At 39.4% G+C, this 24,984-nt stretch overlaps 5 protein-coding genes across 5 annotated transcripts; 2 read left to right on the forward strand and 3 right to left on the reverse strand.

Annotated features, from left to right (window-relative positions):
* Positions 1-3,085: 3,085 nt before the first annotated feature.
* On the reverse strand, positions 3,086-4,869 carry N7503_007726 (uncharacterized protein; the record flags this gene model as incomplete). The annotated part of the gene is made up of 4 exons (XM_057067273.1): positions 3,086-3,250; positions 3,833-4,310; positions 4,374-4,649; positions 4,721-4,869. The coding sequence occupies 4 exons, from the start codon at positions 4,867-4,869 to the stop codon at positions 3,086-3,088; spliced, it is 1,068 nt and encodes a 355-aa protein (XP_056920954.1).
* Positions 4,870-5,611: 742 nt separating this feature from the next.
* Positions 5,612-6,738, reverse strand: N7503_007727 (LysM peptidoglycan-binding domain-containing protein; the record flags this gene model as incomplete). Its single annotated transcript, XM_057067274.1, has 2 exons — positions 5,612-6,481; positions 6,544-6,738. The coding sequence occupies 2 exons, from the start codon at positions 6,736-6,738 to the stop codon at positions 5,612-5,614; spliced, it is 1,065 nt and encodes a 354-aa protein (XP_056920955.1).
* A 7,526-nt stretch (positions 6,739-14,264) lies between these two features.
* On the forward strand, positions 14,265-17,084 carry N7503_007728 (uncharacterized protein; the record flags this gene model as incomplete). The annotated part of the gene is made up of 1 exon (XM_057067275.1): positions 14,265-17,084. One exon carries the CDS (start codon positions 14,265-14,267, stop codon positions 17,082-17,084), a length of 2,820 nt encoding a protein of 939 aa, XP_056920956.1.
* A 70-nt stretch (positions 17,085-17,154) lies between these two features.
* On the forward strand, positions 17,155-18,912 carry N7503_007729 (uncharacterized protein; the record flags this gene model as incomplete). The annotated part of the gene is made up of 7 exons (XM_057067276.1): positions 17,155-17,379; positions 17,456-17,733; positions 17,801-18,078; positions 18,146-18,227; positions 18,285-18,336; positions 18,412-18,680; positions 18,780-18,912. 7 exons carry the CDS (start codon positions 17,155-17,157, stop codon positions 18,910-18,912), a joined length of 1,317 nt encoding a protein of 438 aa, XP_056920957.1.
* Positions 18,913-24,204: 5,292 nt separating this feature from the next.
* On the reverse strand, positions 24,205-24,452 carry N7503_007730 (uncharacterized protein; the record flags this gene model as incomplete). The annotated part of the gene is made up of 2 exons (XM_057067277.1): positions 24,205-24,337; positions 24,400-24,452. 2 exons carry the CDS (start codon positions 24,450-24,452, stop codon positions 24,205-24,207), a joined length of 186 nt encoding a protein of 61 aa, XP_056920958.1.
* Between the last annotated feature and the right edge of the window lie 532 nt (positions 24,453-24,984).

Consider the following 24,984-nt stretch of genomic DNA (forward strand, 5'->3'; position numbering starts at 1 on the left):
TTCACGTCACCTTGGTGTTCGTTGCCAAGAAGTTTGACAGGCAGGTGGTCTTCATGATCCTTCGCAAAAATGAATACACTTTGAAGTCCGCTACGATCGGAGGATTGGTGAATGCATTGAACTCGGTTAGAAAGGGGGCAGCCGTTCTCATCTGAAAGCGCCTCAAATTGGGCTGGGCTCTAAGGCTTCTTGAAGTTTGTGAGCACGGTCAAAATTCGGCGACAAATAAACAGAAAGAACATCTCAAAGATAGATCTAGCAATTAGAGTGGAGTCGGTGAATATCCTCGTGGTTTAAATCAAACTGCAAGTCCCATCAAGGAGGGGAGCTTATCTGTTTATAGTATACTGGTACAACTCACAACTATGGCCGATGATGGATTTCGAATGTGAACGATTTTGGCGACCCTTCAAGGTACAATTAATGTAGTGGTCATTTTGTCTCTATTCAAAGTCGAAACCAAAGACTCACAAACTCTGACGAGAAGTATATTTGGCCTATGCTCCCTTCAGGCCTGGTCGCTCCCATAGGTGTCCTTTGGTATGGGTGGTCGCTGCAAAGGGAGATGCGTCCTCAGTCGTCCCAGTAGTTGGGCTGGGGATTCTTGGGTTTGCCATGATGGGCATCTTCCAATCCGCTCAGTTTTATCTGGTCAATATACTTACGATACATTCTACCTCCGCGTTGGCGGCGATGAAAAATTCTTAGAAGTTTGGCTGAGGGCTTGTTGCCTCTCGCGGGTCAGGGCCCATACAGATTCTCTGAGTATGTGGTAGGAAAACAGTCTCTTGGCGTTGATTGCATTGGCGCTTGCGCCTTTTCAATTTCTTTTGAACTTAAAAGGGGCAAGAATTAGGGCACAGGGTGGCAATATTAGATGTCTCTAACTCAGAGTGTATGTGTTTAGTCAGCAAGAATGATGATTTTGTGAAAAGGCTCCCCAACAGGTAATCGTCTGATTGGTGACTCACGCACTGGAGACTTACGATCTCCATCTTGATTATGATAAGGTCAGTAATGGAGACCCATGGTCGTATGAGCATAAGCAGGTATTGGAAGATGTCAAGACGCACCTTGGTCGAATCGAGGGTAATATGAGACTAGACGGGAAGAAAACGAACAAATAGAATAATATGGCGTGGTGTGGTACAAAGAGGAGTAAGATCAGACAGGGGCTAGGACACCTGATCTCTAGGGTCTGACAGAATTTAATATGTCTCACACTGGTGAAAATCGAAGCACACTTTCTATTTCTAACGCCTAACGCGAGTAGAAATAAAAGGAAAAAACAAAAACATACAACAGTCAGGATTCGCATGTGGTCACCCACCATACTACTAACTAACCGGCGTTAATATTAATATATAAATTAATGGCCTTTCTCCTCTTATAACGGCTATAAAATATAGTTTAGGGTAGGTAATTAACCTTTTACTATAGAAGAAAAAACTATATATAAATATAAGAAACTACTAAAGAGAAAGTGCGTTATAGCTTAATATAGTAAGTAAGTCATTATCTATAGTTATATATTAGCTCCTATAACACCATTAACTTAGAATCGACCTACTAAACTACGAGGGCTAAACCGTGCTCTAGCTTACGGTCTTTTAAGATAATAAAGACTTAGTGTGCTAGCTACTCTTAAGCGGTGCTAACCCTAACGCGAAAGATCAGTTTAGAATATCGCCATAGATTTAAGTATGCACCAGCAATAGGAGCTAGATCGTAGTTCTATTACTTAATCACTAGAAGGCGACCTCCCCTAGATTCGTGTCGCCTAATAAAACGCTCGCTAGAAGCGGGGAAACGGTAGCATCAGCCGCTAGCCGCGGAGATACGTCTACATTACGAATACTACGCCTCTAGGGAGAAGCTCTTAATACAGCGGATTAATAGGGACTGATACCACTCCACACAGCGGCCAGGGCCGGTCATCTTTTAGCGGTAGATTTTCTGCTCCGTCACGCGAAGACTCTCCTAAGCCGTCAAGACCGTCACGGCAGGACTACGCTGTGGTGGTCTACCTATTCATTCTAAGATCGTGTCACGCAGAGGCTTTTACAAGAGAAGAAAGTGGAGATCAATACGCTCAGAGCGCGTGGGAAATACGATACTCCGTCTACTTCGCTCCACCATTTAGCAAAAAGAAAAGATATAAACGTCCTTACGTGGTTTCTAAGTCAGCCGAGTCTAGATCCGAATCTACGCGGGAGCTCCCAATCTCCTCTTTATCTAGCTATACAACAAGGAAACACCGCAGGGGTGAAATTACTCCTCACCCACACAAAGACATAAGTCAATGCCATAGACAAATGCAGTGACTCGCCGCTTCTTTTAGCAACTAAGGAGGGCCATCGCGATATGGTTCAATTGCTGGTCTAGCAGGGGGATCGGCTACAGATTAACTAGTTGAACTATCCCAATAAGGAGACGGCGCTTTATGTGGCCATTCGTGACGGGAGACTAGACATACTAGAAACGTTGCTTAGGCATCCTCGCATCCATATTGACGTAATCAATCGTTGGGGCGAGACAGCCCTGCTATTAGCAGTTAAGCGGGAGGATCCTACAATGGTGAGCAGATTGCTCCAGGGCCCGAACTTACCTTGTATTTTGGCATTGCCAGCGGAGGTTGCTCAATCCCGCAAAAATCGGGGCATGGCCCGTCTCATCCACGAGGCAATGAAGCAAAAGAGCCACGGCGTCTACTCGTCAAGGCAGACACAACGTCAGATATGAGCAAGTCGTGTCAGATACAACTTAATCTGACAATGTCCTTATTCTAGAAAAATCACATCTACTATGCTTCCTAGATAAGGAGACCGAGATTTCTGATTGGACGAGAATATTTCTAGATGTTCGGCTTCAACAGGCAGCAAGTCCGGGTCAAATGCTATCAAACGGGCCAGCGCAAGAGACGTGCCAGAACATCCGCCGTGACTATATAGGCGGGCACGAATGATAAAGGTGCATTTGCAAGTACGTGATCATCCTTTGTTTGGCCACTTTGAGCCCTTCCGCCACTCCCTCATATGCTTACTGCTTTCGTCCCCAATCCAATCACCTAAGCTCTTCTCTGCTTCTATCCGGGACTAAGAAGAACACCGGATGAGTGAACCTCTGTCTTATTGCCCCCGGCACGCTTATCACCACCCGCGACCAGCTTGATGTCGAAGAGAATCTCGGCTCTCTCTACGGACGTGTCATCACAAACATCACCATGCTCAATGATGACGACGACGACGACCTAACATATCCCATTCGAACGCTTGAGATGGAGGTCGACAATAAAAGTCCAAACCCACCACTCGATATCCTCGACAAGCTGTGATGAACCAATGGAGCATGCGTGCTATATTGCTTTGATTTTCTCGCAGGGCAGGAACGCCGGGCCGCTTCAGTACGGCTTTAAGTTCTTCTTGCTAAGCATAGATATCCATGCATTTTATCGCGAAGCCCAGACGTAATTATGTGTTCCTATAGGACTATCTGTTACTCCGCCAAGCATTTGATCTAGTATATAGTTAACCTGTTCAGAGCATGGGCAGACAGAGTTGTACATTCCAATGCATAGACCACTTTGCAGATCATAAAAAGTTATGTGTAACCTTGATGCTTGCTAAGATCAGAATAATAGTAGTGATTATATGCAGGTAGATGTCAGGATACATATATACTTTCTTCTCGGGAATTATGAATACATCAAAGTCAAGGAAATAATGCAGCTAATTGCAGTGGCCTCCCAATAGGATGGACAATGCCAGCCCAAAGCCCCACCATTATCATAGCCGATGTTCATGGAATTGTTTCCAAATCCCACTGTTCTCACCCAGGTTGGCGTCGCGCTGGTATTGACCAGGATATCCGAGTGGTAGAGATCGATGACCCCGAAGTAGGAAATCTTAATCTTGCCCTGTACCTCATCTGGGCCAAATTGTATATTTTGGCCACCCTCGGTATAGGAAATCCGATACGGAAGGCCAGCGGCATATCCATTCAGAGTGAAATTTGCGGTTCGGCTGTCGAATTGTAGGTCAACTACTGGGTATGTCCAGTTCCAGCCAGCATTATTAGACCAGTCGCGATCAACTAGCGATATGGAATTCTGCTTGGTTTCAATAGCAGTATTACACGACTCTAAGTCCATTTCGAACGTATCTAGCATCATATCTGCGTTCTTAATAGTCCCTGTTATATTATATGGAGCGTCCCTAGTGTCGCGCGATAACGTCAAGTTGAATATATCATTGACGGAATCGTAGGGCGAGTCACTTTGAGTCGTGGAATTCTTCGCATAAATCACCCAGCTAGAAGAAGTTAGATACGGAGTTTCCTATAAGTTATGATACCTAGGTATGTGGATAACTCACGGGGCAGACTCGAGATACCATCGAAGGGCTGATGAGGACCATGGAGACGTGTCGGAGATGTTTAGAACCGATGAAAAGTCTGTACCAGAGTTCCAGAGAGTCAAAAGCGCGTTTACTGGATTCGAGCCGATATTATAAGGGCCTCTTTCGGTGATAGCGAGGATAGATTGAAATTCTGTAGTGAATCTTTGACCTTGAAGATTTGAGCATACTGATGTGTTGGTGGTCGATCCGATCTCTGGTGTGAACTCTATCTTCGTTGTGGCATTGTAATATCTATTAAAGGGGTTACTCAAGCTGGTTAGAGTGGTTAGGGTAGATGAGGTAGTATATAAACTTAGACATACGATCCAACCCAAAGGTAGATATCACTGAGACCTGTCACATTGCTTGGTCGGAATGGAAGAGATGCATTGTACGTCGAACTTGCCTCCGTGGAGACAATCAGGGGGTAAAAAAGGCACCAAGCAAGGAGCAGCAGAACTTCTCTCATCATGCTATGTCGAAGAAGAAAAGTGGGTATTAACATGAAATGTTCTTCGGAGTATAAACTGGATCAAAGGGGAAAGGAAAAAAGAAACATTACCTGGAATAAAAGGTATGAAAGAGCCAAATTATTTCGGCGGTGAAGGCCAAACTAAGGGTCACCTTAGGCCCTAGGCGCCCACCCGATGTGACTAGTAGGCCTAGTGGCTGCAGGCACGATGTGACCCTGACTAAATTAGTTCCTCCGGGCAATCCAACTAAAACTACCCCGCTTCTATTTATTTGCCCCATTTATCCCGAACCTTTCTTGGATACAGTTACCCTACAGCATATTAAGGTCTATACCCAGGAGCGCCGTGCCTCTCGCGAGATCTCGTGAGTCTTTCTGAGCTGCCGAATTTCTCCGCCATGTTGCGCCTAACTTATCCTGGAATGATCTCAAAGCACAGATATGTTTGCTTGACTCCCATAGTTGGGCTGTACAACGCCTCGACATGCATGGGAATAAGCTAAACAACATTGAGGCTTAGTTGGGTTTTAGCGGCTCTAGCGGTAAGGAAACGCCCCGCCAAGTTTTCGTTTAGTTAACCCAATGTAATTTGGTGTAGAACTAGGGGGCCCGTCGTATTTAGGGAAGTGGTCCAAGGGGTCATGCGGTCACGCGATCAGACCCCTACTCAATTTTCACTAACTCAGTCTGCTCTAATCAACCACCTAAAGGATGGCTCCACTGCGGTATTAAATGAAGACCGCTAAAGGATCCCAATACAAACGTAATATCCCAACCACAATGTAGAGCAGCTACTGCCCACTTCGGTGTTCCATGTTTCAAACTGGGTCAAAGTAATACCTGCCGCATTGGCAATGGTCTGGCAACCGTCGCCACTAACAACATCGTGGAATTTGTTGCAGTTACTAACCATTCCGGGTTGGATCGGAGTTGGAGTGGTAACTCCGTTGCCAGCTGAAGTTGTGGTCACCGCAGTCGTTGTGGGGGTAGATCCGATCACGCCAGTGCAGACATAGTATGCAAGCCAGAGAGATGAGCAGCCACTACCAACACCGGAATTCCAATCATAGAAATCTGCGAGGGCAATTCCTGCAGCGGTAGCGATGGTTTGACAAGAATCGCCGCTGGCCACCAGATGGAACCCATTGCAGTCATCGACCATACCGGCCTGGGTAGGAGTCGGAGTGGTAACTCCGTTCCCAGCTGAAGTTGTGGTCACCGCAGTCGTTGTGGGGGTAGATCCGATCACGCCAGTGCAGACATAGTATCCAAGCCAGAGAGATGAGCAGCCACTGCCGACACCGGAGTTCCAATCATAGAAATCAGCCTGAGAAATTCCGGCTGCGGCAGCAATGCTGGCGCAGGTATCACCGCTGACTACCATATAGAAGCTGTTGCAGTTTTCAACCATTCCGACTTGAGTTGGAGTGGGTGTAGATACGCCATTTCCTGCCGATGTGGTTGTTGTGGTGACAAAGGTAGTTGGAATGGATGAAGTGCTCGATGTCGACGTAGCAGAAGTTGAAGAAGAGGCCGTGCCATAATTGACCTGAACGCAATAGTCGAAGCCACTCATAAGTGAACAAGAGCCGGTCAAAGCAGAGTCCGGGTTCTTAGGGTGTCATTAAATTAGCCGCAAACATTGAAATAAATATGATCATGCTGATCACTCACCCATGCAGCAAATTCAGCCGCAGTAAGTCCATAGGTGCTTTCAATCTCGTCACATGTAAGGCCCGTGCTGTACGCAACCCATGCACTGCAAGTTGAGATAGTACCTGGAAAAGCAGTTCCTGGAGGGGCCACGAGGTAGCCTGCTGCCAACGGGACGCCGAAAATAACGGCTAGAGGTGAGAATAGTAGTCTCATGTTTAACAGCCAAGGCCCAAGTGCAATCTTTGGAGGTCCGTGATAGGAGATTGATTGTTGATGGGATCTCATCGCAGGGGTTTTTATACCCTCCTCCAAGGCTCTCGGTATTTGTTGATCCCTTCTCTACCGAGGAATGATGGGCCGACTCTAGCTTAGAGCCATAGACGAAGGTCAAATCTTCATCCGTGAAATGATAGAGTGACATTCGAGATTTTGTCCGGAGTTCGCCTGTCAAGTGGCGTTCAATCTAACTCTAAGGCCTCTTGTGCTCCGGCACCAGAAAAAAGATCCAGCCTTGGAGGCCTAGCGTGAAATTTTGATTCCAAGTTCCCTGGCGAAGGTATGTAATCGAGCGTAAGGTGTTGTATTTCCGCTTGCTTGATATGTAGTTCGGGCGCCGAATTTGCCTTTTTAGAAGATTCAAAATTCATTTCGGGTTCTTCATTGAGAAAGCTCTGGTAAAGTCATTGGAAAGTGTCGCAAAGGCTGCAATCTGAGTTATCCACCTGGGCAACCTAATGCTAGAAATGTGTATTGCGCTTTAATTCGAAGTGCACTTGTACTCAAAGTGCAAGTTCAAAGATGGTTAGACCTGGAGGGTCTGACCGAGACTCAATAGTACCTTTTCCCTCCCGATGCCTTGGTCATCGTTTTGATCAATTATGTGGGAACGTGGTCGTAACAGTACGGACTAGTACGAGCATGGCTAATTGAGTACTTGAGAGTTTGATTTTGAAAGACCATATAGAGTGGATGATACAGAATAACTAGGGTTGGACTCAGTCAGGTCAATGAGTGCCATATGAACATGGTATGTCAGTTATATGGCGCTAGTAAGAGCGCGACCTTCTTGGTCGGCAAAGCATTTTCTTAGCGACGCTTAGCACCAGATCTCCCCCGTTGTGGAGTATGTGGCGGATTGCGTGCATAGTTATTTATCCGCCAACAGAATCAAACTAGTGAGACCCTTAAAACTCTGCTTTACTTGGTCCTGGCCCCTAGGTTATATAGGGGGTATACGAGAGAAAGTGGAAGCAATACAATATGGTACGTAGTGTAATATTGGGTAGCGATAAGGAGAAGAAGAAGATCTACGAGAGGTAAAGCCTAAGTAGTGGGATAGAAGGCACTAGTCCTAAAGGGGACATTAACACCCTCCATGCCTAATATACTAGTCATAGGCACCTCTCCTCGAAAGTTACGTATATATAAAGAAGCTCAGAAAATAAGTGCGAAAAACCAAGTATATAAAAAGGCGGTCTAGGCTATTATAAAGTTACTAGAATAGGTAAGAATAAGCTATAGTAGATAGTAAAAAATAAGGTAAAAGGGGTATTATAAGGGGTATCGCTATAGAATACTATAAAAATAGTAAAAAATCTAGGAAATAGTTAGATAGGTATAGAAGTATAGAAATAGAGATTAAATTAAGCTAACTAAGTAAGTTAACTAAGCTATAAAGCTTATTAAACCTACTAGCTTAATAAAGCGATAGAATAAGATAGTTAGTAGTAGCTTAGTAAGGCTATCTATAGGTATATTCTTTATTAATATATATATAAAGTAGTAGTTACTAGCTTTAATCTAAGCTTACTAAAAGTAGAACTTAATATCTATATACTTAAAGTATATATAATTCTCTAGATTAGAGATAAGCGCTATAGTACCTTAATTATTAGTAAAGATATTAACTAGCTTACTAAATAAGTAAAGATTAGATATACTAAAGAGCTCTATAAGCTCTATAAGAAGTAAAATAAGCTATATAAGCTCTTATATAGTATAACTTTAATCTATATATTCTACCTCTATAGATAATAAAGTAATAAATATCTACTTCTTTAACTACTAGCTAATAGTAATACTAGTAAGCTTAAAGAGATATCCTAAGATAGAAAGGTGGGTCTTAGTATATAGACCTATCTAGTTAGAGTCTATAAAACTATATAGAAAAGTAGCTTATTCTAATAATAGCGAGATAGGTAAGTAGGATATAACTAGGTTCTTAGATCTAGAGAGATATCTCTATATTTTCTATATTACTATATTATACTATAGACCTAGATTCTAAGTATATCTTATAAGCTTAGTTACTATATAAGCTATATTAATATATATATTAATAAGTAGCTAGATAAGATAACCTATATACTCTTAGAAAGCTCTAATCTTAAGTAATATAGCTTATAATTTATACTTAGTTAATATAATCTTATTATTATATAGCTTAGTATATAACTTAATTATATTATATCTAAAGTAATAAAGATAAGCTTTAATATATATATACTAACTTAGGTAGATTCTCCTATTAGAACTATATAGAATCTATATATTTAGGAATTCTATAGCTAGACCCTTATCTATAATATTAAAGTAATATAGTAGTATAGTTTAAAGGCCTTAATAGTAGCTTCTAATAGAGATAATACTAGTATATTATCTATATATATAAGTAGAAAGATATTATTCTTAATAAATAAGTAATAGTCTAATATAGCCTATATAAAGCCTTTAGTAAGTAGAATATCTTATATAAGATTAAACTACTCTCTTAGTAATTACTTAAGGCTATATAGAGTCTTCTATAGTAGACTATATATATTAGGGTAATTAATATTAAAGGGCTTAGAAAGCTCTATATAGAGGGCCTCCTTAAGCTTAGTATATAAAAAAATAACTATAATATCTATATAGTAGAGATATTACTAGTAGTAAGCTATAATAGTAATAAAGACCTTAAATATTATAGACTTAGTAATAAAGATATAGATATCTCTAAATTCTATAATTCTTTATCTAAAATCTTTAATTACTAGGCGCGCCTTATATATACTATCTAACTTAATCTTAAATACCTATTTTATAGGTAAAAGCTTTATATATACTTTCTTAGGCACTATATACTATATACTATTATAGATATAGTTCTAGAACTCTCTATAGGTAGCGGCCCTTTATTTTTCCTATTCTAGATAGTTTATAGCTTCTTTCTAGATAGAAGGTTTAAATCTATATCCTAATATAGTAATTATAGTAGTAAAAAGTATAGGAAGATACTCTATAGTAATAAATATATATATTAGTTCTATATTAAGAGGCGCTAATAGTATATATATATATATAATAGTTAGATAAGCTTAAAATTTAGAGTTAAGTAGATAATTTAGAGGTCTCTAAGCTCTATCTAAGTAATATAGTAGTTTAATCTTATTAAGTAGTATATTATTATTATCTATAACCTCTATTAATTTAATATCCTAAATATTATTATAAGTAACTATCTTATTACTACTTTATACCTCTATAATAGTATCCCCTATATTATTCTAGAACTACTAGTTACTATCTATAAGCTATTTTAATAGCGTAAAGAAGGGGTTAATTAATAGAATTAGTTCTAGCGCGATAGCTAGGCCCCTTAGGGATAAGAATAGAGAAGATATAGAGTATAAGTTCTTAATAAACTTAAGTAATATATATTACTTAGGGGTAGATATATTAATAATAGTATCCTATAAGCTATCTTAGTAAGAAATATAAGATATTATATTACTTAACTATAGGATATTATAGAGAGTATTCTTATTAAAAATTATATATTATAAGTAGATAAGAGATTTAGTCTCTATATTATATAGTAAGTAATTTCTACGCTTATTATAACTAAGTAGATATACTTTATATATATAAGAGTATAGCTTAGTAAAATAGAGAGACTTATTAAATAGATACTAGTACTAGTAGCTAAGCGCTTAAAGCGTAAAAATATTAAATTTTTAGCTAAATAAAGCTTTATATAGTATATACTTAATCTTACTATACTAAAGATAGTTATAGATATAGTTTATACCCTAAATAACCTTACCCTAAAAATACTTAGGTAACTAATACTCTATTATAATTACTATAAGTAGCTCTATAAGCTACTAGTTCTTAATCTCTACTATACTATTAAGCTATAGGGTATATAGAGATATAAGATCTTATATAATACCCTACTTAGCTAGATATTTTACTAATAATATATATTCTAGAGTATTATCTCTATATATATAATATACTATTATATTAAGCTATATATAGAGAAAGGCTTTAATTTACTTATAGTACTTAAGAACCTTATCTTATAATATTAGTAGATATAGCTAGATAAAGTAAGAAGCGTTATCTATAATAGTTAAGAAGTAGCGTTAATAATATATACTTCTAATAGATATAGGGCCCTAGATATCTATATATAGTAGCTCGCTAGAGATAGATTTAATATACTTATTCTTCCTAAATAGAAGTATATATCCCTTACCTTTAATATAGGGTATATAGTAGTCTAGTATAGTAGTTCTAGGCTTTAGAGTAATACTATTAATATATTTAACTATATTTTTAACTTAATATTTATCTATATATACTATTCTATAGTAAGCGAGCTTAAGAGATATAGATATCGCTCTATCTATTAGTTTTATAGTACTATAATATATACCTATAGATAGGGAGAGAGATAAGGGGTCCTTTATAGTTATATATAATAAGATAGTATTTAAGGAACTAATATTTAACTAAAAATAGGCGCTATTAAGCTATATATATCCTATAGGTTCTAGCGAACCCTTAAGCGCTAGAATAGTATATAGGATATTAAATTATATAGTAATTCCCTAACTTAATAAGCTAAAGATAGAGATTAGAGACACTATAAGAGTAGGGGTATAATATATCTTATATAAGGTAATAGAACCTATAGTAGACCTATCTTTAATAGCTAGATCTAGTATAATATCTCTATATCCTTCTATCTAGAATATATTATCTATAGCTATCTATATAGATATATATTAGTATATATAATTAATATATAAAGATTAATATAATATTATATATACTATAGTACCTAAGTCTAGTATCTACCTAAGTAGATTTTTAGCGGCGTTAGTAATAGCTAACTACTCTTAAGATATAACTATAGTATTTATCTACTAATATCTAGTAGTTAAATTAGAGATTACTAGTATAATAGGGGTCTCCTTAGTAATAGAGGTTATAATAGTAGTAGTAGTAGTAGCTTACTACTTTATAGTAATTACTTTCTTAATATCTTTTAATAGCTTATACTATAATAGATAGTAATTACTAAATTTACTATAGTAAAGGTATTAGACTACTTAATAGTCTATCTCTAGAATTTTATCCTTCTTAGTATTAGGTTCTAACCCTCTATAACTATAGTCTCTATCTCTATATCCTCTATAACTATCTCTTATATCTTATAAGGCTCTATAATCATATAGAGCTATATTTAATATAGTAGAAGTAGTAAATATAGTAGTAGTAGCTATATAGTTAAGTTTAAAGAGATTAGAGCTATAGAAGGCTTAGAGATATAAGTATATATTATCTATAGTAGTTAAATTAATCTCTATATATATTAGTAACTTAATAAAGTAAGTACTATTAGGATTAGCTAAAACTACTACTAAGAATAGTTAAAAAATAATCTTTAGTAATATATACTTAGAGGATAATTTATAAAGACTCTAAGCTACTTAGAATTTACTTAGAAATATTATACTAGACTCTCTCTTATTAAAGCTAACTTTTAATTACTTATTAAATAAGTAATACTTTATATAGAAATTACTTATAGTATATTACTTTTATAAAGAGTTAAAGACCTTATAGAAACCCTTAACGCTATAGATATATTATTTAGTAGAGTTTAAGAGCGACTTTATAAGATAGATAGAACTAATATATAAGAGTATATAGTAATTAAGGATATACTCTAAAATCTCTATCTTATATTATATAATCTCTTTTAGTATAATCTTATTATATAGGGTACTATATACTAGATAGACTACTATATAGAGTTATTTATTAGTTATATTTTTACTTAGAGGGCATAAGTAGCTATCTAGTATATATAGGAGACACTTATTAATAGTGTTAAGACTATTTTTTAGGCCTATATATTACTAATCCTAGTCTACTTCCTTTAAGAGCTTAATCTTATACTAAGTATTAAAGAGGAATAAGTCTAGGTAAGAGTTCTACTTATTAAAGGTAAAAGATATCTTAACTAGAGAAGCGGCCTATATATATAGAGATAGTAGTAGAGATAGGGATAGTAGAGAAGATACTAACTATAAAGATAGAGTCCTAATTAGAGTAGACTTATATACTAATAGATTAATACCCTTAGTAAGGTAATATTATTTAGCTATATTATTAGCTATATAGTATAGGAATATACTAGATAGCTATTTATATAGCTACTATACTAGTAGGGTTAGCTTAGTAGAGAGTTAATCTAGTTAATCTATAAGCTTATTATCTAATAACTTAGGATCTTTATATAAACTATTAAAGTCCTTCTTATAAGGGGACTAATATAGCGCGCTTATTAATTATATATATAAGCTAGGGTTACTAAGCTTACGCGAGGGGTAGAAGAGTAGATAAGCTTAACTAAATATAGATCTACTTAATCTATATATATAAAAACTATTAATTTTAAAGGTAGTAAGTACTTATATTATATTAACTAGAGGGATTAATAAGTTATAGATTTATTAATAGAATCTAATGGAAAAGATAGATAATATATATAGAAAGAGGAAATATTAGACTAACCTAATATATAGATACACGTGAAATTCGACTTAGAGGGGTAACTAGGTATAACGTAGTTATAGGTAGGGTACTATAGAGAAGTAGCTATAGAGCGTATAAATAAGACTCGTGCAGAAGCTTAGCGATAGCGAGGTTAGAATAGAAGTAACGAGTTACTTAGTGAGAGTGCTCGTAAGCTCTAGGCTCATAACCTATACGAGAGAAAGTGGAAGTAATATAATATAGTACGTAGTGTAATATTAGGTAGCAACAAGGAGAAGAAGAAGATCTACGAGAGGTAAAGCCTAAGTGGTGGGATAGAAGGCACTAGTCCCAAAGGGGACATCAATAGGGGGGTTACATAGGAGGGACATGTGGAAATTGAGCGGACATGATTGCCTTGTCTCTAATGAAAATTAGACTGAACTACTTACCGCTGGCATTAAATCCGGATTGAATGTGCTGCTCGTACCGAAGAGCGATGTAGTCATAAAAAAAAACAATAGACATCTTTGCTCTATAAGTAAAAGCCCAGTTTCCTGGAATTTTTTGCAATAAGCCCCATATTCAAAAACCACTCGTTCAATAGTTCATCATTGCGACTGCATTCCTCTATGCGACTATTTTATTCACTTTGGGCCGTGCTGGTCAGTCTGATATGGCTGGCTAGTGCGTTGCCTTCGGAATTGGATGATTACTTTCGTTTACATCCCATTTCAACTGTGACCCGCGCGTCAACAACACAGGGGAGCCCAACAGCAACTATCAATGGCGTTCTTAAATCCAATCCTGCCCTTGTGCGGGCTGCCAGGAATCGCTGCCCAGTAAGCTGCAGTGAAAGCGGCAGCAGTCCTAGCAATTGGTCTGTTTATCATAGCGTTGACCGTCTTTCATTGTGCAATGAAACTATGATGCTCGATTTTGCACTCTTCAACACACTGTCAAGTGGCAATACACAGAAGAGTATTCGAGCCTGTACTGTCGACGCTGGCGATACATCGCTCTCTTCCCGCAGTGCATCCTGCGAGGGCGCAATTGGGACGACCGAGATCGTCACAGCAAGTTTGCAGATGGCTCAAACAGTGTCAACGGACTCCTCAAGCGAGATCTCTGATATGATCGCTGTCACTGAAAAGCTCGAAGAGTATGTTAAACAGCAGGCCTCCTGTAATGGGACTGCTGCTTTTGCCACATATAGCAAGGCTAGTGTGGGTATCTACGCTGGCGCTCAGATACAACAGCAGGGTCTCGTCGACACCGTTATAAAGGAGTTTATTGCTGCCTTGAAAACCAGTGCCTCTTCTGAAAAACTCCTTGTGCAACTATGTGATGAAAGTCGCAGTAGTCGATATGCAGTCGGGATCGTCGTCGATGCAACTGGGGATCTCGCTGCGGTTCAACATGCAGTCCAATCATGGACCAATGGCACTTGTGTCACTTCTTTGGGAACGCCATCGAGCTGGAATGATATCACTTTTTCCATCCCAGTACCAAGCCAAGTCGCCAACTCCACGGCCAAGCCCTCTACAAGCCATGCTGCCCGCGCATTGCATCTTCGATCAACCTGTTCCACCACTCAAGTCAATGAAGGAGATTTGTGTGCCGATGTCGCAACGGCATGTGGCATTACCGTTGCCGAATTGACCGAATATAACCCAAGCTCCTCTTTTTGCACTACATTGCAAGCAGGCCAGCATGCCTGTTGTTCCTCAGGATCACTCCCTGACTACACTCCTTCACAGTACTCGAACGGTACCTGCTACAGCTATACGGTTCAGAGAGATGATACTTGCAAGGCCCTTTCAGTGGCCTATGATATTACAACTTCCGACATTGAGGAATGGAATGCTGATACATGGGGCTGGTTTGGCTGCAATGATCTTCAAATAGGGAGCTATATCTGTCTTAGCGACGGCTCGTCCCCTATGCCTGCCCCGGTTATCGGCGCTGTCTGTGGCCCTCAGGTTCCTGGTACAGCAACTCCGCCCGCAGGCACAAATTTGACAACAATGAATGAATGCCCGCTGAATGCTTGTTGTGATATTTGGGGACAATGCGGCACCACGGACGAGTTTTGCACCATTAGTGAATCTAGTACGGGGGCTCCCGGCACTTCAGCGAATGGCACAAATGGTTGTATTTCGAACTGTGGAACTTCAATTGTGATGTCTGATGCCCCTTCGGAATTCAGAAAAGTTGCGTACTTTGAAGCCTACGATCAGACACGTCCCTGCTTGGATAGCTCCGTCGCAAGCATTGCCAGTGAAGATTATACACATGTGCATCTCGGATTCGCTACGATCACCTCCGATTTCAATGTCAATGTCTCTGATATTACCAGTCAATTTAACACCTTCATCAGCCTGGATACCAGCTGGAAAAAAATCCTTTCATTTGGTGGATGGGATTTCTCCACCAGTCCAGACACATACGATCGATTCCGTCAGGCGGTCACCGAGGATAATCGCGCCACATTTGCCTCCAACGTTGTTGCCTTTGTGGAGAAAAATGGCCTTGACGGTGTTGATTTTGATTGGGAATATCCCGGCGAGCCTGATATTGAGGGTATTCCAGCAGGAAGTGAAGACGATGGCATTAACTACTTCATGTTTTTGGATGAATTGCGGGTTCAGTTCTTGGAATCATCTGTCCCTGGAGCATCCATTTCCATTGCCGCCCCAGCCTCGTTTTGGTATCTACAAGGGTTTCCCATCGAGGCTATTGGCCTGATTGTCGACTATATTATCTTCATGACATACGATCTCCATGGGCAATGGGATTACAGCAATGCCTACTCTCAGGATGGCTGTTCTTATGGTAACTGTCTGCGATCTGGAGTGAATATGACAGAGACTATCAACGCATTGTCGATGATCACTAAAGCTGGTGTGGCTTCCAACATTGTCGTAGTTGGCATTACCAGCTATGGACGTTCTTTTCAAATGACGACTCCAGATTGTTATGGTCCAATGTGCACCTACACTGGACCCGACTCTGGGGCCTGGAAAGGTTCCTGCACCGATACCGCTGGATACCTTGGAAATGCGGAAATCTCCTACGCAAATGCTAGCATTTCTGGCTCGAAGTACATCTTTGACGACGATAGCTACTCTGACATATTGATATTTGGAGACACGCAATGGGTTGCCTGGATGACCGACGGCAACAAGGCAGTCCGGTCGTTACTTTACGAAGGTTTCAGCTTTGGCGGCACGTCTGATTGGGCCGTGGATCTTCAGGGAGACTCGAGTACACTCAACTCACAGTGCAAATCCTTGAGCGCACCAAGTGAATCGTCGTTTCCTACTTGCACGGGCAAAGTTTCCACGACCGGCTGTATTGCTGGCACTGGCAGTGACGACTACGAGAGTCTGTGTGAATTCACCTGTCAGTACAACTATTGCCCGACACCGATGTGTACCTGCAGCGAGACTGGTGGCGTTGTTTCTCCACCACTTGAAACACTGGGTAATTTCTGCCCAGTTTCGTCCTTAGATTCCAGTTATGGAGGTCTCTGTACCTTCGCTTGCCAGTATGGCCATTGTCCCAGCGACTACTGCGAGCAGATGACGGGCTCAAGCTTCTATTCATGCGAAAACCCCGAGTCATTGATTGAGCTTTCAGCAAATTTCTCAAGTGACGCAAGCTGCCAAGATGTTGGTGCTCGTACGTATTTCCCTTCTCCTCTCCATTTCCCATTCCTGAAGGTCCTTTGGGTTCCCCTTTGATGGAATCTTAAAATGAGTTTAATTCGCTAATCATTGCGTCACGTCGTTAGCGGGAGTCATCGACGCCGACATGTGGGATAAAATAGATGCCACGGCTGCCTTGACTTCCTATTTGGATAGTTATGATGGCGACGACTTTGTTCTCGATATGATCAACCCGCTGGGAATTGGGCAAGGCTCGGCAGGATGTGGAAGAATTGATAGCAACACATGTGTTGCGCCAAACTGCGTGCTCACAACGGAGGGAACAGGGTGGGAATATTGCACCGCTCTCTCCATTGCCAACTTGAATCAGGTTAGTCCTGGCCTGTCCTTGCAAATTCGAAGTCCTTTGAATTTGAGAAAAGCCAGAATAATGACCTCTCGTTTAGATCATGCGAGCCCTCTACACAGCAACTGGTGATATGCCCGCCAATTTCAGCAATTTGGCGCCGAGCATGTACAAAGACTTCACCTGGCCTCCACCTCCAGACATGAGCCTCTTTTGGTCCGAGTTCCTGACGGCTATCAGTACAATTCTCGTAGTTGTCACTACACTTACGGGAGATGTCCCGGTAACTGCAATGGGTGCTTTCCTTGGGGGCATGGTCACTGAAGGCCTGAACGCAATCGAGGAGGCTGATTCTGAGGCCTCAGAAGATATGAGTCTGTAAGTGTCCCACTGCAAGTGTACGGCATTGGGTATTTCCAAATTTGGGCTAATAATATTTTAACAGCGAGGCTTCGAATTGGGCAGATAACCTTAAGAATGAGTGGACACAGTCCTGGGCAACATACGTTGATGGTGGTAGTACGGAACTGATTGATCTGTTCGACCACGGGGCTCTTTTGGATGAGCGAACCATCCCTATTATCAGCTCCACAAGTGATAATCAAATCACAATGGAAGAAGTCCAAACCAAAATTCAACAAATCTTCGAGGCTAGCTTAGTCAATAAGCTGTGGAACGCAGATACTGTTTTCGTATACTGCTATCCTATGGATGAAGACACCTGTATGTGCGCTGATATGCATCATTTGTTAACTTCTGATTAGAAAGGAATTGCTAAGTTTCATTCCAGTCAATGGCTACGCGGACAAGTGGAACGCGGATCTCCAGTCATGGGTTGATCAGGACGATGGGTTTGGATGCTACTTGCAAGGGTAAAGATGAAATTCCAAACCCCAGTCGCCTTGCGTTACTGAATTGGTTCTTTACAGAATAAGCGATTATAATGTCATCTTCACATATGACGACCCTCCAGGATACAAGGTGAGTTTCAGGTGTCTTGAAATCGTGGCACCTGGCCTGAAACACGAACACATTTACTAACCCATGGATCTATAGGATTTGGGAACCGGGACGTATGAATTCACTGTTGACGACATCATTCAGGGCAGTTACAATAGCTTTGTGACAGGTGGTTTCAACTATACTCCATCTGTGTCTGCAAATGTGGATGAAACTTTGAAACACTCTTGGTCAGACCTGATGGACAAAAGGATATATACACAGCCGGGTATGTTTAACCTGTTGATTTGTGACCCATCGGACACATGGTCCATCTCCAAGTTCTACGATAACATTGGCTATGAGGGTTATGGCTACACTGCGAGGTAAGATGAGTCCTGTCTTTCAATTATTCTTCTTCTGCATTTCATTTTTGATTTTCTACCGTCACAAAGCATACTGATCAAAGCAATGTACAAATCTAGCGTCTGTGGCTGTCAAGATTATGCCGATAAGAATGGAAAGAAGTTCTCGGATTATCTCCAGAGCGGTGATTGCTCTTGTGGTGGTGGCGCTGGATGTTGTGTGGAGACTGGTAGCATCAGTGTATGCCCGTAGGGGAGCTGGCCAAGTGGTATAGTATAGGTGGGATCATTGAATCAAAAGGTTAACATCACCAGTTGTACATCAAAAGGTCGCGTTGAGACTACTCACCTAAGTATAACAATACATCCTTTCTCATTTCGTGCAAACCCCTCCTTTGAACTGAAATACCTAGCAGTAGATAGTTCAATTTTTACCTTTATATATGTATACCTATAACATATTAAGACAATCTCAAATACAAAGTATAAAGAAAAGGAGTTCTTAGATTAGAGAACCTTAGATAAAAGAAGGGGATATGCAGAAGCAATGGTAGGTATCCTCCAGGGCTAGAGGACTATCAATATGATGCCATTCAGGATCACATCACGGAGACTGACTGGAACATGCTTTGTAAGTGTTTTCCCCAGCTTTTGAGAAGAGAAGAGAGTGATCGGTCCTTGCCTTAAGAAGACTTATCATCATGAATTGGCAAAGGCTGCTGTTGGTATATTCTAGCTTGTGTAGCATTCATATTAGTCAAACGTTTTTGTATACTGTACTGTACCAGCTGAGTCAATTTCCTCAAAAAGGACCACAAATCATCTAGGGATGTTTTAAAAGAGGATCGCTGATGCATTCTAGTCTTATGGTCTCCATCCCAAAGTGGTCGGATAAGATAGTTGAGTCTCCGACAGTGAAGCTGTCTCATCGTTTGAGTATACGAAGGGGAACCTGCGGAGCGTTGATCAGTTATTGCCAAGGAACATGGTTATTTGACTCGTACAGACTATGCAGTGTAGGCGTCGCGTCATGACGCAACATCGGCGATCAGCACGATAGTATTCACTAGATCAGAGTCAGAAGAGCTCGCTGACATTGCAGAAGGGGTCAAGCGAGCGAGCTAGAGAAGATTGTTCTTTGTTATGTATGCGTGTTATTCTCAGCTATCGGGTGTCTAATCTAATGAACAACTCAAAGGACATGTCAGAATAAGTATACGTCACCGAGTTGGCCATTAGTATCAATATACATACCCAGAGACGAAGTTTTAGAGCCAACTCATAAGTCCGGTCAAGCTTTCATCGGCCCCAGCCTAGAATGGATCATTTACTAAAAAGGAGTTACCATGGCTCGTAGTCCAGGGGTGTTACATGTGCGGTGGGTCTTGCGCCATATGGAAGGTGATCGACACGTTCCAGAACCACATACTGGCATCTGAATGGCCAGGTAAGGCGGGACCCGACTCCTGGTACTTTGAGTCATAACGACATTCACGGCTTCTCCGCATTAGGCAAGGTCCCTTGATTCCTCAGCAGGTGTTAAACTAATTAAGATTGCTCGACATAGGGGCCTAAACGTGTCTAGGACCGCTAACTTTGATTAGAAGGGCCAAGACCCGCAGCCCAGTGGGTTAGAATTAACTTAATTAGCCGAACCAGCCCTATCCACCAAAGTCTTATAAGGGTACTCATAGATCCTCGGTTTTGCCTTACCATAAGCGTCGATTCTAAAGGTAAAGGAGGGTACTAGAAGACATTCTTACTATGGTTGATTAGCTACTACGCTTCTAATTAGGAGCTTACGCGATGTCTAAGACTAGGTAATGACCTAAGTAAGATCAGTATCTACTATAAGGGTTAGAAACGGGACGATCGGATCGGCCGGCACCTTAAAACCTTAATAGGCATAGGGGTTACGTTAGTCGGAACTAGCTGATTAAGGAATAGGCCCGTTCTACACTAGAGACCGATTTAGTATCTTATATCCTAGGTAATAATGTCGTCGATTTATCAAAGGCTATATATTATTAGTAATAGAGTATAGTACGGAGATATATAAGAGATAAAGTAGAAAGGTTAAATCTAGTATAATAGTCTAGCCGCTAATCATAATAGAAATCATCCCTAAGGTTATTCATACTCTAGCTATTATCTCTATAATAACTAGTTATAGTAGCCCCTCCTAGACACCACCTATCTCTATTCTATAAGCTTTAGGTGACTTAAGGACATGCCTTAGTTTAATCGTCTAGTCTAGTAGAAGTAGTATATAGGCTAAACATCTATTAAGGTTAAGACTATTAATATATACTCTATAATAGATTATGAAAGAACTATATAGTAGTTCTTAATGCTTTAATTTTTCGGCGTAGCACTACTTGTTTTTAAAACTTAACCCCCTAGTTATACATACACATCTTCCTTAACTTTACCATTAGGCTACCTTAGCTAGGAGTATGTAATAGTCTATTACGTAAGAGTGTCGTCCCTATGATGTCTTTAGGCGAATAAGAGAGACTTTATAGATTATTAAATAGAGACTTTATAGATCGCCTAATTAGATAATAGGAATAGCGTATATTATATTAGGGGTGAACTATCGTTCAGTAGAGAAAGTTATTAAATACTTTAAGCTTACTTAGTCACGGAGGTACTATAGACTATATATAATCGGCCTTAGTATAGAGGTGGTATAAAATAAGAGGGAGTAAATAGTCTATAGCTAATATATAAAAACCCTCTCCTCTATCTACCTTATTCTTATATAAGATAGAAATCTCCTATATAGTTAAGAACTAATGATTAATATTATAAGGCCTATCTAAGTAAAAGCTACTTTACTTATAATAAATATCTTTTCTAAACCTTTAAACTTAGTGCGCCTTCCTTAATATATATATCATATACTTAGGTATAACCACTATAGATCATAGCTAATATATTAAGCCCTCTTTTAATACTTCGTAGGAGCCCGTCTAACTTAATATAATACGTTACGCGATTTAATTCCCATAGGATTAACTATAGATTTAATATTAGTTCACTAGCCATAGTACCCTATTATATCTTATTATAGAATTAAAGAGTATATAGTCAACTTTTATAGAACTAATAAGTAGTCCCTCTTAGTAAACTAAGGCGAGCTATAGGTCTTTTAGATATATATCTTTTAGCTAGATATACCTAAAAGGATTTTCCTATACTTATTAAAATACTTTAACGCCCCTCTTATACCTATTTAAATACTTAATTACCTCTTAAAACCTAGTAACTATCCCTATTAATCTTTATAGATAGTCTCTATAATAGAACATAGCTAAAGTAAGATAAAACGCGCTAGATTTTAAGCCTAAAAATAATTAGGACTTCCCTCCTTATACTCCTATATATTATAGTCTCTACCTCTTATCTATAGACTTAGGGGTGTCTATAGCTATAGGTCTATAGGATAGGTCTATATTATTAATAATCCTTATAAAGGGGCATTATATTACTAAGTAAACTCTATAGGGGGATACTATAATAATAATTAAGACCTATAGAAGACCGCTATATTAATAAGTTCTCTATAGAAGACTACTATATTACTAAGTTCTCTATAATAATAATAAAGTCTTTATACTATCTAGTAGAATCCTACTAGATCCTCCTAAGTAATATCTAGTTAGAACCTAATAGTTCTCCTTAGATAGTATATAATCCTACTTAAACTATAATAGGATACCTTAGATATCTAAAATAGTACTAAATCACTTCTGATTTAGTATCTAGATTAAGAGTAAGCTCTAGGCTTACCTACAGCTAGTCTATAATAAAGAGATATTTAAAGTAAGATTATTATAAACTATTTACTTAGCTCTTACTTCCTCTATATTAAGGAAGAAGAAGAATCTCTCTCTTTTAATTCTTTCCTTCCTTAAGAATTAGTTTTAAAACTAATATGATCTATATTATCTTAGACCTTAAATCCATACTATATTAGTACTATTTTATATTCCTTTTAGATCTTATTTACTATCTTCTTACCTAGCCCTTTTATTACTTATAATATACCTCTAAGGATAAGCCTTTAACTAGTTTAAACTATTTATTTAAGAGTTTAATAAGAAACTAAAGAAGAAATAGGGGGAGGTAACCTAGGAGATATTTAGCTCTTATAATGCCTTTAAGATAAAGCTTAAATAAATATTTAGTAATATTAACGCTATATATACTATAGAAAGGCGACTTAACCGCCTTTAATAAATAGGATTAGCTAGCGCGTATATCGCTAAATTCTAATAGATTATCTAATACTTAGATATAGATAATAATACTTATATATTTAGCTCTTTAAGCGAGGACTTAAGGAAGAGATTAAAGATAAACTTATAAGGATTAATTAACTAAATAAACTCGCTAAACTTATTAAAATCGCTATTAAATATAATAATTAACTCTATAAGAGAGCCTAGTAATAACGCGAATATAAGTAGTAGAAAAGTAATACTAAATGACCTTATAGTAACTAATAACCTAAGAGACGTTAGGATTACTATAATTAGGCCTAGAATAGTGATCTATATAGACTATAACTAATAGAGCTTAATATAGTAAGACTTCTAGATAAGGAATAGAAAAGACGTAAGATTATTAATCTATATTTTAAGTATAGAAAACTAGGATACTAAATTAAGGACTACTAAAGTAGAGAGTAGCTAGTATAATAACTTAAAGCTACGCGAGAATAAGGAGGCTATAACGCACTATAATAACTCCGCACTATCTAATAGCTATAGTAGGCTAAGGAATAGGAAGAACTAGAGGAATAATCATAGGCTAAAGCACTAGGCCTTAATAAGGAAAATAGGTAGGATTAGAGCATCTACACTAAGACCATTACTAATAAAAACGGTGGCTTAAGTACGGCTGAGCGGACGGGAAGCCCTGTTCTCTATACCCTATGGTCGTATGTACTTAGGAACGTCTTGAAAAGGATCTTGATGGACGTACGTTTGGAGAGTGGAACGTAAATGGTGTGAAGATGTTGTAAGGAGAGAAGAAGTCTAAGCTACTGAAAGTGGAAGAATATGGTAGATACAGGTCAGGTATCCCAACTGAGCCACAATTTTGGGCACTCACGTGCCTGGGTGAACATCAATTAGGTAACTGAATCACACCCAGGGGTCAATCATGAACTGAAGCTGCTCTATGTAACTAGACCCAGAAAGGAAACAAGATGTACGAGCAATATTAAAAAGTCTGGAAACATCAATCATTGCTGTTTACCCGCCAAAGCGTGCAACCCCATTGATTATAAGCTCTCGAATCTCCATGTTGAGCCCGCACTTTAGATAGGCCACCTGTGGCATGCCTGAAGGATCGCAACTAATCCACCAATTGAACCATGCTGAGGATTCTTTTTGACCACCTTTTCGAGGGTACTTGGATTCAGTGAAACCACCAAGCCATTGCTGCCAATCTGAACAGCAATAGCAACTGGCTCGCCGTAGAAGGATAACCCAAAGATTGGGCGAGTTCGACCCCTCCGACCTTGAGACCCAACTTACAGGCCGGCAGACGTCGAGGCTTCGGCAAGCTCCATTAACCGCTGGGGCTCATATTGAGTAAGTTCGTGGCTGTGTCGTTCCAAAATATGCTGAAGACCTGCTCCACGAGGTCCCGTACTGCCAGTCTCACTATGACAGAAACCACCAGACACGGATGTTAAGGAAGGAAGGGAGGGCTTTGGGCGACTTACATCCCAGGAGTCTGAGAAGCCAGGCCAAATGCTCCGTAGAGTAGAGTATACATCATGGCTCCCCAGAAATTGCTTCAATTGAAGTATCATTGGCATGTCACAATCATGTTCCATGAATCGAGAAATACTCGAAGAACCGTTGATCAAATTCGTGACCTTGATTATAGCCCAAACACGTCAATACAACCGACTGCGATGGACTGATTGATGGCCATGAAGAATTCATCATTATGTCAATTAGGATAATTATGTTAGTTAGGATCAGTAACAGTGTTCATCACACGAGGACGGCGTCGGCAAGAAACGCTAGGACCACTGGGCCAGCTCAATTTGGAGGGGCTTACTTCCACTTGACGTGTTCTTTGGGTCTACTAATATGGAATTCAAGAATATATTGCAGTACTAACAGCCTACACGGTCGGCATACACGGTCGGCAAACAAGTTTAACATAACAAGCGCCAGGTAGTCACAGAAAACGACTGGCGGTTAGTGGGGTTTTGTCGTTCGTGGGAGGCTCACTCATCGATGGTCAGGCGTTTTAGAGTGGGTATGTCGGCGCGGTAATCTAGCTTCCGTAAAGTAAC

Source organism: Penicillium pulvis (genome assembly GCF_028828015.1).
Source record: "Penicillium pulvis strain IBT 33274 chromosome Unknown contig_5_segment0_segment0, whole genome shotgun sequence".
Classification (NCBI taxonomy): domain Eukaryota; kingdom Fungi; phylum Ascomycota; class Eurotiomycetes; order Eurotiales; family Aspergillaceae; genus Penicillium; species Penicillium pulvis.